The 13,709-nt window shown below is 34.5% G+C and overlaps 2 protein-coding genes across 2 annotated transcripts in view; one reads left to right on the top strand and one right to left on the bottom strand.

Moving 5' to 3' along the window:
• The window catches only part of LOC120333716 (protein-glutamine gamma-glutamyltransferase 4-like), a 57,119-nt gene extending 46,694 nt beyond the window's left edge, over positions 1-10,425 (bottom strand). The window contains exons 1-2 of the mRNA XM_039401047.2: positions 10,398-10,425; positions 1,127-1,309 (exon numbers count right to left, since the gene is read on the bottom strand). Of these exons, the coding sequence (XP_039256981.2) occupies positions 1,127-1,309; positions 10,398-10,410 (196 nt within the window). The 5' untranslated portion in view covers positions 10,411-10,425. The remainder of the gene's footprint in view (positions 1-1,126; positions 1,310-10,397) is intronic.
• Positions 1-13,709, top strand: part of LOC120334465 (uncharacterized) — a 122,314-nt gene that overhangs the window by 12,270 nt on the left and 96,335 nt on the right. The window lies entirely within an intron of this gene.

Genomic DNA, 13,709 nt, shown 5'->3' with positions numbered 1-13,709 from the left:
GAATGTTTACACTAGCCCAGTTTGTTACTGCTTATTGTATTTTATAGGTATTATGATAATACATATACATACAGTTTTACTAGGTATTCAATGCGACCGGTAAAACGTTTGCAGGAAATCTTAAAGAAATAACTGAAAAGCAATTTTTGGCAAACTCAAAAAATCGACATTCTCTATGCGCGGCTAGTGATAATTATTCATTATTCAAGACAGCGTTATTCGCATTGTTTGTTATGGCGTAACATTTCTTTTGGTATATTCTTTTGGTGCACATATAAGAAAATGGCAAAAAAACTTCTAAAACTACTAATAAAAATTAACAAACAAAAATTAACCTCCACATATTCACGGTTAATGGGGCCAACGCTCCAAAGTAAAGAATCAAGTGATGTCTGAATCGAATACTTGAACAGTCAGGATTTAGACAGACCGCAGATCGCAAATTGAGTAGAAGATACCGACTGACTCTTGTCCAGTAGTTAATAAAAATCGTGATAATGCAAATTTTCATCAGGTATTCATTGCGACATAGCAATAGAACTTTGCGGAAACCGATTTGCGACAAAATCCAGTTTTTGCCTCAGTTTCAATATTCTTGTACGATTTTGCTTTTATTTGGTAACGAATGAACTATGCGCTGAGCAGAATTTGTACTTCTCTACGAGCATGAGAATATTCTGACCGGTCACGACTGAATACCTCCCGCTAGCAGCTAGTGTTAGGAAGGTTTGAGTCATTGACTGGACTGAAATTGAAATCGGGTCCATGTTTATTTTAAACGCCAGTCAGTGGGACCTAACTCAGTGATAGACCCGACTTCGGACTCAAATCAGATGATTCGTGACTCGATTCGACTCGGGACTCGAGGTTTGAAGACTCCTATCAACACTGGCGTAATGCAAATGTTTAAAAAGCTAATTTCGACCTTTTTGATGGAGCGGAACTTCAATGAAACATTCCAGAAGCTCAGTTTGTATAAATATTAATATATATAAACTTTCATATATATTTAACTAAAGACTACAATTGTAAAATACTTATTATATGTTAAAAAGACGTTTTAATACCCGTCAACTAAATTGGAAAAAATAAAAATAAAATCTTAATAAAAACAAAAAACACTTACAAGGCAAATGCACTTCTGGGCTTGAGACGCATGACATAAACTTCGAAAAAAATCCAGGCATTGTGACGTAACACAATCTATGTCCGTTCAAGCGTGATATCCCATACGATCCAATTCTTCGAACAGAGTATTTATCCAAACGTTGAGAGAAACGCGAAAAGCTCCGGACAATTATTTTTAAGGCTGGAAAAGGAAACATTGTGTTTGTGAGTTGGGTCGTAAAAATTATAAATACAAGCAAATGAATGAATAACTATTTCCATTTGGAGATTTCCGCAAAATACATGAACTAGAAACTGAAACAAGATGAACCTTTCGTTTTATGAGTGTGCGTGTGTGATAGTATTTTTCCGCCTGTTTATGATTCTTTTATTTGCCAGTTTTGTAATTTGTTTTAAATATTGCTGTGTTAAGTAATGATTAGCGCCAAACGCGAGGACGAAGGCATCGTCTTCCACGTTTTCTGGGGGTTACAGACAGTCAAGTTTTGTGTTTGGTGTGAGACGTTTGGGTTATGGGTATCCACTTTAATTTGCAATATTGCTGTTTTGATCGAGAATATAAAGCCGCAATCAAAACTCGGATCTTCTGTTTTTATCGTAGTAGATGTTTTGAAAGTATGAGAAGGAAAACCTGCGACACGTGTGAGTATAGTATCAATTGAAAAAATTAAGGTCAGACAATTTAAAATTTATAGTATTCTTATAGTGAACTAAACAACGTCAATTGACGGGCACGGATCTGTAAGTCTGTATTATCAGTGTATGCTACATGGCACAATTAACTAGAGACATTAGCGCCAGACAGTGTATAACTTTTGATAGCTCCATAGTGAACTTCACAAATTGATTGGGCGGTTTCATAATCAAGCTTTCCCCTTCTCGAGACAAATATAAAATTTTCATATGTCATAGGCAATAACATTTGCAAATGTGTCTATAGTATTATATAGTCTATCTTCCTGGTATTCGCCGACTCATTTTACCTTTCCTGTCACCGAGATTTAATATTCATTTATATCTTATTGGCATTAACATTTGCCCAGTATTTGGGGAAATTATTGAAAAACGAGTCTTAATGCGAAAACGGCTTCTATGCCAATTCTAAATGAAAAAATTTACGGTTCCAAGTCTCGCTGCATCAACCATATTTAAAACCCATCATTTGATCCTGTCACCTCCTGTGGAATAAAATTTTAACTTGTACTATTATGATTATTCTGTATACTATTCCATACTTATTCTGTACTATTCTAACTTTCTAATCCAAAGAGAAATTCTTTGGCGTTTCATAGTGTCAAATCTTCACAGATCATATCATTTGTTTCATCTATCTTTTTAAAGGCGCAAAACCACAAATATAAGGGAAAATAGTTTTACTAATGGTTTGTATCACGTAGTAGGACACGCACGACGGAGTGTGAAAACCGTAAAACATTTCACGCCGCAAATATTTTGCTCAAGTTTGCGTCAATGGAGTTATCATATACTTTCTGTATATGTGAAATATGATATTTTTACAGATTCGCTGCAATCATGCAGTTATTGATAAGTAAAAAGTTATTAGGTATGTGGAAATCCCGGAACTCTAGGTTTCGGCGTTGTCCACCTAAGTTATTACACCCTGAGTGTAAAAGGTGAGCAGGAAGTTTGAATACGACTATAATTCAATATGCACTGCAAATATAGTTTGCTTGCAACCATTCTATCAGTACTCTTCCCACTTTTGGTTAAAGGTTCGCGACCTTGCTTTGAATAAACTTGCAACTCTTCTATCAGTTTGCTTTTCTCCCCTTAGCTGGGGGCTCTGGATATTTATTTGGACAAACTTGCAACTCTTCTCTCTATTTTATTCTACTCTTTCCACTTCTATTTGGGCTGTCAAGACCGTGCATTGAAGTAAATTTGCAACTCTTCTATCAGTACTCTTTCCACCTTTAGCTGAAGGATCAGAAACTTGCTTTGAGCCAACATGGAACTCTTACATCAAGACTCTTCCAAATTTTAGTACAGTGCTTAGCACTCGGGTTTGAGCAAACTGACAACTTTCCTATCAGTACTCTCTTCACTCTGATTTGAGCAAACTTACAGCTGTTCTATCAGAACTTTTTCACTTTTAGTGGAAAAATCGTTAAAAAAAACACATTTAGCCTCATATGACATAAATAATATTAATGCAACAGCAAATACCCCCATTATAAAACCCGATTTGCAGCACAACAACACACAGCGCCTATTTTTAGGAATAATCCACCAAACAAAATATGATCAAGTGAAGCCCACATGCAATAATAATAAACCATCCACAGGACGAGGGTAACAAAATGAAAGCAGGAACATTTCCTCTTACATGTTTTAACGAGCAACGTTAAATTTCCGCAATCCATATAAAAATTGTGACGCTTGTATTACCGTGTTACAAATACATTTTGAACGTTACCATATGAATGAATTTGAACTTGTGTAAAACATTACTATATTTCTCGTTTCGCATAAAATAGATCGGAAATCTATAGGTCTAATAATATTAATAATGAATGTGATGAATTCATTTCTATATAAATTTTTTAGGAATTTTAATGTCTAACGCTTACATAAACTAAACTTCGTTTGCGAGACTCGTAGACTATTAGTACATCGAGGTGGTAATTTGTGATGCTTATATTGCGCTTTTACAATTGCATTTTGAATGTAATCATATAACATAAATGCAAAGTAAAACATTGATGTATTCCTATACACTTGTTTTGTGGAAAATAGAGATAATAGCAATAATGGAATGATAATTTAAAGGTAGGCTATCACAAAGAAACTTGGGTACTTCTGAACTATGCGCACCAAGATGTCGCATAACCTGAACCCTAACCTGATACACAACCTGGTTTCAGGTTGTGCGCCATCTTGGTGCGCATACTTCAGGAGGTCCGAAACTTGTGTGATGGATTCATTTCTATGTAATTTCTTTTTCAGGATTTTTGGCAACTACCGATTACATGAAATGAACTTAGTTTACGAGACTAAGTTATATCGTCATTTTCAAAGTCAACCCTGCTGATATCGTCCGCTAATTAGTACATCGAGTACTATTGAAGTCGAATGATTTTTTTTTTTAATTTTTTTCTGCAATCCATTTTTCGAAACCCAATAAATATTCTTGACCATTCTATATATTAAAAATTAAAACATTTCAAAGACAATGGATGAAAGCTCGGATGAATTCACGTAATCAAATTTGGAGACAAACTTCCCTCCTTCGTAATAATTTTTATTACATCACCAAGGAGGTAAATTTTTAACTAGGAAAAAAGAGAGAATGAAACTTATTCATAGAAAAGAGAATCCCCCTTGAAATGCGGCTTATTTTAATGTGAAGCCGCTCGTAATTTGCTGTAACTTGGCTTTGCTCTGTCGCTCTTACTAACGTTCACTAATCCCTTGGGCATCGGACCTTGAATCGCACACGAAGCGTCGTCAAATTCAAAGCGGTGAAATATTAACTCGGAGTAAAGTTGGAATAGCCGAGACCAAAATTTTTGCTTTGAAGACAAATAGAGCAATAAACGACGATGTGAGGTCTGGGATTGAATTGCGAATTAATTTTGATTCTGATATGAGGCTCAAGTCGGTATCGTTCCTTTTATGAGTTTATTTATGATTATTCAATATATTTTGCCATATTTACTCCGAGCAATCATATTTAAGGTGATATAAAGTTTAAAAGTGACTTGACATTTTCCGTCCGGAAAACTGTGAGGCCGATATTGTCAAGCCTAACGCTCCTTTCACACCTATTCAAACCAAAATATATGATCGTCAAGGAACTCGAGAACAACTGTTCTGCTCTTAACACAGTAAAAATACTCTGAAAAATCTAACATACTAGAGTTTGTGTCGCATTAATCGTGGATTATCAATACCACTACTTACACAGACCAAAGTTTTCGTTATAAGCTTTAAAAACCAATTAAAGAGCAATAAATGACGATGTTAGATGGTATCAAGAATTAATTTTAATTCTGGTATGAGGTTCAATTCGGTATCAAACTTTTTATTAATTTTGATATGATTATTCAATATGTGAAGCAAGATGGCGGACACCGAAAAACATAGTAAGTGTACCAGGTTGGGTGGGGTTAGGCCATAATTTTATTCCAATTTTCCTTGTTTTAGTTCTATTACGAGTTTGGGGGCTAGCCAAGAGACTTCCGTGGTATTTGTACCTGAAATTATGGCCTGGGCCTAACCTGGTACACATACTACGTTCCGGTGTCTGCCATCCACCTTCACATACTACCAATTTTTCAATATGTTTTGGAATATTTACTCCGAGCAATCATATTTAAGGTGATTTTAAGGTGATATAAAGTTTGAAAAGACTTGAAATTTTTGTCCGGAGAACTGTGAGGACGATATAGTCAAGCCTAACGCTTTATTCACTCTTATTTAAACTCAAATATATAATCCTCAATGATTAACACAGTAAGAATACTCTGAAAAATCTAATATATACTTCTGTTCGTGTCACATCAACGGTGGATTACCAATACCACTACTTACACATGAAATATAAAAAATGTAAATATATTAACTCACTATTCTAAGGCAATACTTTGCATAATTATTATTGTAGTAAATCAATCGACTTCTAGAAACCTTTAAATACTAACCAACTCTACTAAGACAATACCCCTGCTCAAATATTTCTATAATAAATTAATTTAGCTCGAAAACCCCTCAAAACACTAACCCACTATCCAAAGACAATACTCCTGCTTAATTATTTCTATGGTAAATCAACCCGCCCCAAAACCCCTCCACATAATAACCAACTATCCTAATACAATACCCCTGCATAAATATTTCTATAGTAAATCAATCCGGCTCCGAAACACTCCCTAAATAAAAATTAACCCACAAATTTCAAACTAGTAGCATAAAACTAATTTTAACTAGAATACGCGCACTCGCCTTGGCGCTAAATGTTTGCTCAAATCCCGTGGGTAGAAAACCAGACAAACCCGGCGTCGAGTGGTAAAATACTTTTATTAATATAATAATTATGGAATGCGGAAGTTAGCTACAAACAAGTCAAGAATATGAAGCACTGTCTCTAGTACAGGGGTTTCCAAACCGCCGCCCGCGGGCCAATTACGGCCGACGAACTCAAGTGAAAGAGTTTAGCACTTCATGTTTTTACCTTATTGCGTTCTAGATACTGCCAATTGTTACGTCATTGTCACAGTTTAATCGCGTGTATTTTTAACAATTCAATTATACCGTTAACCGAATTATACGTACCAGTACCGGAGTCGGTCCCTTGCGGGCTTCCCTCACCCGGTCTCGAATATCCTCCCGCTCATAGTTTTGGGATTTTGGGAATATCAAACCCCACTAACATTCGAAGGATAAAAAAATTTTCATTATTGCTTCATATATATATATAAAAATTCAAATTGTCGGATCTTTTGTACAAGGCCCACGCCATTGATGCAAAATGGGAGATTTGAAAAAAACACCCCCGCTATGTTTGAAAATAATAAAAAAATTGATAATTATCCAGTTAGGCTAATGATTTGATTTCTGCGAGACTAACTTCTTATCCTTCTTCTATTCTTTTGTGCCGGCGGATCCGTATGCATATAATGCAAGGATGCTGTAGCAAGAGTAAAGATAACTATCCTAAGTGAATTAAGAGTCTTGCTGCAAACTAACACAATTATATTTCTGTATTGGTCAGACGTCTTCAGACATAAATAGTTCAACTATAGTTAATTTTGAATTTTCAATGCAATCTGCATTCCTATACCCAACCCCAACTCTAACTAGATAATTATAATTTTCTTATTTTGAACGTTGGCGGGGGATTTGTACAAAAATTCCAAATTGTTTACCAGTAAATAAAAAAGGTTGATTACGAATGGAGAATTTTCAACACTGACCAAAGAACTGATATGCTTATTTGTACAGCAGCTATGTTTGTATATGCATTAAACAAATCTGGGATATAAAATGGTGCATAGAAAAAAATATATAAAAAGAAATCTCAATTCAGGCATAAGTATGCTGCTGTGAGCATGCTTTATAAATCGTCAAAAAAACGAGCAAAAACGGTAAAAAAACATTTCGAAACTGACGCTACGCGAGACAAAATTCAGGGAGCAGCTTACAATTGTGTCACCATATAGTTGTGCGATAATCAGTTGCACGCACTTTGATTTAGAATTTAATATTGAATCCACATTGTAAATAGGTCCTCGGAAATTCTTAAGTCTAGACAATTTGAATTAATTTTCTATCACTTCTAAATAAGATTTCAGCTTGCAACAAATTTCTCAAATTTGATACTCTGCGAAAAGTTCAAATATTCCATGTAAAGATTTCTCAATTGTGCCGAACTAAAATAATTCCCGATTTTCTTTCCAGACTGATTGGCTGTCAACGGGCCAAACCCAAATAAGAACGCAAGCCTGTAACAGATTCATCCAATTCAATTTTTCAAACATGTACCCTGTGAAAAGTGCAAGTACAAATGTTCCTGTAAATTTTTCCTCAAACGTGCTCAACTAAAATAATTCCCTATTTTTTTTTTCCAGACCGCTCGACTGTCAACAAGCCAAGCCCATGGCGCTACAAACTATCAACACTAAGAACCTGTTGTATATCACATGGAAAAAAATTATATGTTGATATAAGAGAATTTGATCTTATGCTTTAAAGATATTGGAAGTCTAACAACATTTTAAATCAAAAATATAGATTGCCTAATTTAGCGGTTTCCAAATTTTCTCTTTGGCGCCAAATTATCAGAAGAAGGCAATGCTGCTTCTATATAAAACTCAATTTTGTGATCGTTAATTTGTACTCTATGCATTTTAAAATTTGTAAACTGAAGAATAAAGTCATAGGTCAACTCTCCTTTCTCATCTCTGCCTGATTTTCCTTTGAAATTCTTAACTCACACATGTTCGCTAAATTCGGTTCAGAAGATAATAACTGCAGCTCGCGATATTGCAGCCCAGCTGGCCCAATTTATTATATTGGAAAAACTCCAATTTATCAATTCTATGCAGTTTTGTTCCATTTCAAAAAACTTCACTTCTCTAAAAAATTGATATTAACTATTCTGTATTTAAGATGCGCTTATGATAAAAAAAAAAAAAAAATGGCTTACCTGATTGGTTTAAACTTATTTCAAATTCCCCACGAACGATCGCACACGCTCCCGTCTTTTACACAACGAAATACCACCCTACTTGCATCTAAAACCGCACCTACGAATTTAGTGATTTCTAAACAAATTAATGTTACAAAACTTCCTACTTTGACAACTAACGCAGTTTTTAGCTTACAGCTACAATTGTCATTTTAACACTCGCTAATACCTACCCAGTGTAACATCACATTTGAGAAAATTTAGAACCCATAAAGGCAATTACCTGGTTAGCTTCTCGCATTATTCCGCCATAAAATTAATCGACTTCCCCAGTCTCCGAATTATATATTAAACGCCCTAACTTTATTTTATTTAACGCAAACGGTTTTATACATACCAAGATTACAACAAGAACTCTAGCATTGCTTATATTATGCATGCTCTATGCGTAAAAACAGCGCATTGTAGGACGAAAACACCCGCCCACAAAGCCCACATTCTAACACCCAGTAACGTTCTTTTATCGGAGATATACTACATTTGTTTTCAGTTTTACAATTTTTGTAGCAAAAATTATTTATGATCGGCCAAATCTAAGCCACACCTAAAGTACTGGATCTATTCAACGTCCGTGCTTGATAAAGTATTTGTAAAAAAACATTATCACAAAGGACGGGGTAAGTCAACAAAACTAAATCGGCCGTAACTATTCTTGTTTAAACTTGCTTCTATGGTTGAATGAGCATAAGTTATGTCCGTGTCATGCTTGATTACGCATGATTTGAAATCTTTTTAGAAGTGGCCAGAATTGGCTATTCGTTATTTTTCGACGGTCGGCCCAATATTAACGAGCAAACCAAGTCTGCCGCGTTATGGGTTAGCAAATAAAATGTTCTCAAAAATTCTTTGGAATTTTGTCCGCGATTCGGTCTGTTACGTTTTATTGTTACGTTATCGGGATAAGTCAGCTTAGTGGTGTAAATATACCAGTCTGTATTTACAAAAGTTATAAACATATGACGTCACTGATGAGGTCATACTTTAAAAAAATACCGAAATTTTTTTTTAGGTTGGAAATGATTATAATCTGGTCATCACGTCATTATTGATGACGTCATCACCACGATTTTATATTTCGATTACTATGGGAAGCTACCTCACATGGTCGCGATGGCTCATTCTTTAATTTATTGTATCTAAAAAAGTCGGCGTCACCTCTTTATACGATGCCAACCACGTCAATAAAAGTGTTTCTTAAAGTTGGGGGGAGGGGGGGGCAGTGAGAAAAACTGTAACTTAAATTTTTATTCCGACCTGTATATGTTTCGATACTTTTTTAATTTATTACTTTTGTTTAGATTAATGTCCTATTTGTATTTATTTTCATAAATAATGTTTATTGCCTCCGTTGGGTGAAGACAGGGTTACTATTGAATGTAACATTTCTTCAAAAATAAAATAAATACTTCATAAATAAAAGTACGTGGAGTCAATTTGAGTTAACACGCCGACTAATCTATACAAAACCAGTAAAATCCGGTCCGACGTTTCCCAACCGCAGAGAAATTCCTCCATAGGAATGAATTTGAATATTTTATGTCGAATGTTTTTGGGAGGGATTTCTATAATGAAATTTTTAACCAACTGCAAAATAAAACAAAAGAGTGGAGAAGTGGAATCGTAAGCAATGTATTATACATTTTTTTTTGCAAGTTTAGGAGTACACGGTTGTTTCCATATGACTCCACGCGTCCTGAAAATGCGCTTTCCTAACTGTCCGCTTCCAAGCGTCTAGGATTCATTTGCGAGTAGTTTTGCTAATATTTAACTTATTTAGTATTATTGTAATACATATATATATATATATAGGCATATATTATAAACTTTCCAAACTGTACAAAAGCCAGATAACTATAATTGCACGTATCACAATGAAATGTTCCGTTAAAAATTGAATAACAAATGCAATGTAATTTTATTCGTACAGGGGAAGGAATTGGGAGCTTACAAATAGATAAATGGAGCCCATAAAGTTGGGATCCACTGCTGTGCGAAGATCTCCTAAAAGTGAAGGTGTAAAAAATTAAAGAAAAAAAAAACATATGGTAATTTTACATACCTGAACCTCTCATTTTTCCGTCGATGTTTAACACGGTTTGCAAATCCAAAGTACACAACTCTTGTCCTAGAAAACGGGTTGTTCTGTAAATGCAATTTACAATCGGTAATTAAATAAATTACTATATATAAAAGGCTGATATAAATTCATTCTTATGGAAAACCGTTTTGTGGGGTTTCAAATTCACTACAATTAGTAAACATCAATTCGATTTAAGCACCAGAGTTGAGCCAGGAATTTTAAAAGTTGGAGTGGGGGGGGGGTTCTTAAATTTATAATTGTCAAGTTAGATCGTAACAGCTAGCGGATTTGAATTAATGGTAATATTTAACTGTTACAATATATATTTCCTGAAATCCCGATAAATAATCATAGGACAGGATTTATATGAAGAATTGGACCTCTAGAAATATGTGCACCAAGATGGCGCACAACCTGAACATAGTATGTGTAGCAGGTTAAGGTGGTTCAGGTTGTGCGTCATCTTGGTGCACATACTTTGGGAGCGCCGAAGAATCCGCCGAAAATAATTTATGATGGTATCGTACTAATTTGGTAGTTTTGGAGATAAAGAGATAATAAGCATTATATCAGTGAGAGAGCTTATGCAAACGTATGTATTCTATGAATTCATAAACAAGTTGTCTGTAATCGCCAATTTGATGTCTCGCATTCTCACACAAATTTGAAAATTTTGATACTTTCAACAAAGCATTAACTCAAAGACAAAATCCATAATTTTGCCGTAGGATATTACACTGCAGATCCGAAGCTAAAATTCTGACGAAAAATTCATTTTTGTATCGTTTTCCTACAACTCTATGGCGCCTCAACGGTCAAAAAAGACACAGATCTTACTATCGACCTCAAAGCAAAATTCAATTCGTTTCAGAAGATAGTTACGCGTCTTTCTGCAATATATACACATATATATGGATTTTTTCTAATCCGACATTTCGCCTCGCTTTCTCCTCCTCCCTCTTGACGAAAAAACTTGATGAAAATAGCCGCATATGGAGTAAATTTTAGAATATATCAGAAATCACCTTTCATGAAGGCCTGAAAAAATGCCTTGAGGAAAGTTGCATCGAAAAAGAACGCAGCCAAACTTCAAATTCTAGTTTAAAATATCATTTTAACATACCTGGCTGCTAGAGTATTCTTTAATTATACTGCGCGACTGGCTTTCAGACAGACAAGTCTTCACATTTGTGGAATGTTGTTGTTAGTGTGAGCAATAGCGCGTGTAAAGAAAAGCAGCGCTCAAAATGAATTGTCCTTGTTTTCTGAAATTTAATAACTTCCTGAATGGTTTATTTACAGCATTACGGGACAGATGACTTACCGCAAACTCGAGTCGCTTGGTGACACCAATGAGCAGCAATGAGATTGACTGTAAATTTTTCTCAGCCATGCAGCCCTGTTTACGATCCAGATTTGACCATTTCAACAATTTTATTTGAATCAATTAATGTGAAACTTCTGTTATAATCTATTCATATAATATATTAATATAGTATGATCCTAAAAAAATATTGGCCTTTTACATAAATAATTCAAATTCGCTTTTTATGGAGTAAACCATGACAAACGATTGGCTTGAAACAAACTCAAGTTAGAAATCTTAATATTGAAACTTCAAAACATTTCTGACGTAATAAAAATAATTTTAAATTATCAGCATATAATGTAATATAGGGAAGGAGTCCAAGTAGTAAAATGTAAAAAAAACAGTATTGTGAATTTGGGGGGGAATCGCTCCCCGTGCCGAATTTTAGGTTTTTATTGGCCATTAAACGTTGTCAAAAATCTGTTGTAAAATAGCAAAAAGATTTTTGTTTGCTCCAATAAAAATTATTGTTCGGGGTTATTTGCTCACAAAATTTGCATTTAAGAGGAATGGACTAAAAGGGAAAAAAATTAAAAATTCACTTTACTCACAAAATATAAAAATTTTGCACTTACTAAGTGTGATCTGATTGTACAGTTAGTTATATATATGTGTGAGTAGGCATATGATTAGAGATTCTACAAAAAATATGGTCATTTAAAAATTCCGATTATTTTGTACAGAGAAAAAAAAAGCCAACTCTTAAAATAAGAAAATTAGTTATTATCTAGTTAGGGCTGGGGTTATTAATAATGCAGATTGCGCTAGAAGTTAAAATTTTTAAATTATTCCTAACCCTAACTTTATAATTACTAATCTTTTATTTTCAAACAAATCATTACTAATCGCAACTGGGTAATTACTCGTTTTTTATTTAAAATGTGGCGTTTTTCTTCAAATCTTATATTTTTGCATCAGCGGGGCTTTGTACAAAAGACCCGAAAAATTTCACTTTTGACTCGGGTTTTCATCGAACTCTCTGTGAAGCTTCTGCACAAGGAAAGCAAAAGCTGTCAGTTAACGCGAGGAAGTACTCAACTCATGTGATCATATATAAATATAATTGTTTGATCCACCCGGCCTTTCACCTGAGTAAATAATTGTATGGATATACAAGGGGAAATGAACGATTAAACCGATTTAGGGGAGAATATAAATCAGGTGCACTTACGTCTGTGTTGCACTTACGTCAAACTCAACGAATTTCTTGAGCTATGTTTTAGCTAAAACATCAAAATCTGGGTTTGATTTGGTCGTGACAGCATTAGGCGGGCCAGGTTGAATTACCCAATGGGTCGGAATTGCTCATGTCAACTACAGCTTCTACTACATTTGTGTCTAAAACTACCCCACTTGAGATGCCATCACACACCGCAAAAAAACAATCGATTACCAATAAAAAAAAAAAATTTTCCAGTCCCCCCTTTCTATTTTCTATTTTCAACTTGAGTAATGACTGATATTTTTAAGAATTGAGATATGACATCAATATATTTGTTTATTATGTTTTGTTTAATCAATTCGTCCCACATACATTTGTAAAACAAATAGCCCGTGTTAAAAGTTCAATCTGTTGACATACGACACTCCTTTTACACAATATCTGATGGTAAAGATTTTTTGCCAAACAAATATTACAAAAGTGAATAGTGGGGACCAAGCAGGGCATTCTAGTAGAACTAGCTTGATTTCAAATGGCGTGGATAAGGATTTGTACATTTATGAAGATTCTTTCAATCGGTTTCCAGTTCAAAAAGGCTACAGAATATTCATTTAATTATGCTATTGTTGATATCAAAACGGATAAAATGGCGCGCTCGAAGTACTGAAAAAGGAATAGTACACTTATCATGAGAGAAGGGAGAACGGATAAGACAGCTTAAAAAGATAGAAGATTATCGTTTTTTTAGTTTTACCATTCA

The sequence above is a fragment of the Styela clava genome, chromosome 15 (genome assembly GCF_964204865.1).
Source record: "Styela clava chromosome 15, kaStyClav1.hap1.2, whole genome shotgun sequence".
NCBI classification, from domain to species: Eukaryota; Metazoa; Chordata; class Ascidiacea; order Stolidobranchia; family Styelidae; genus Styela; species Styela clava.
Note: the sequence above shows the minus strand (reverse complement) of the source record. Positions and strands in the feature narration are given on the sequence as shown.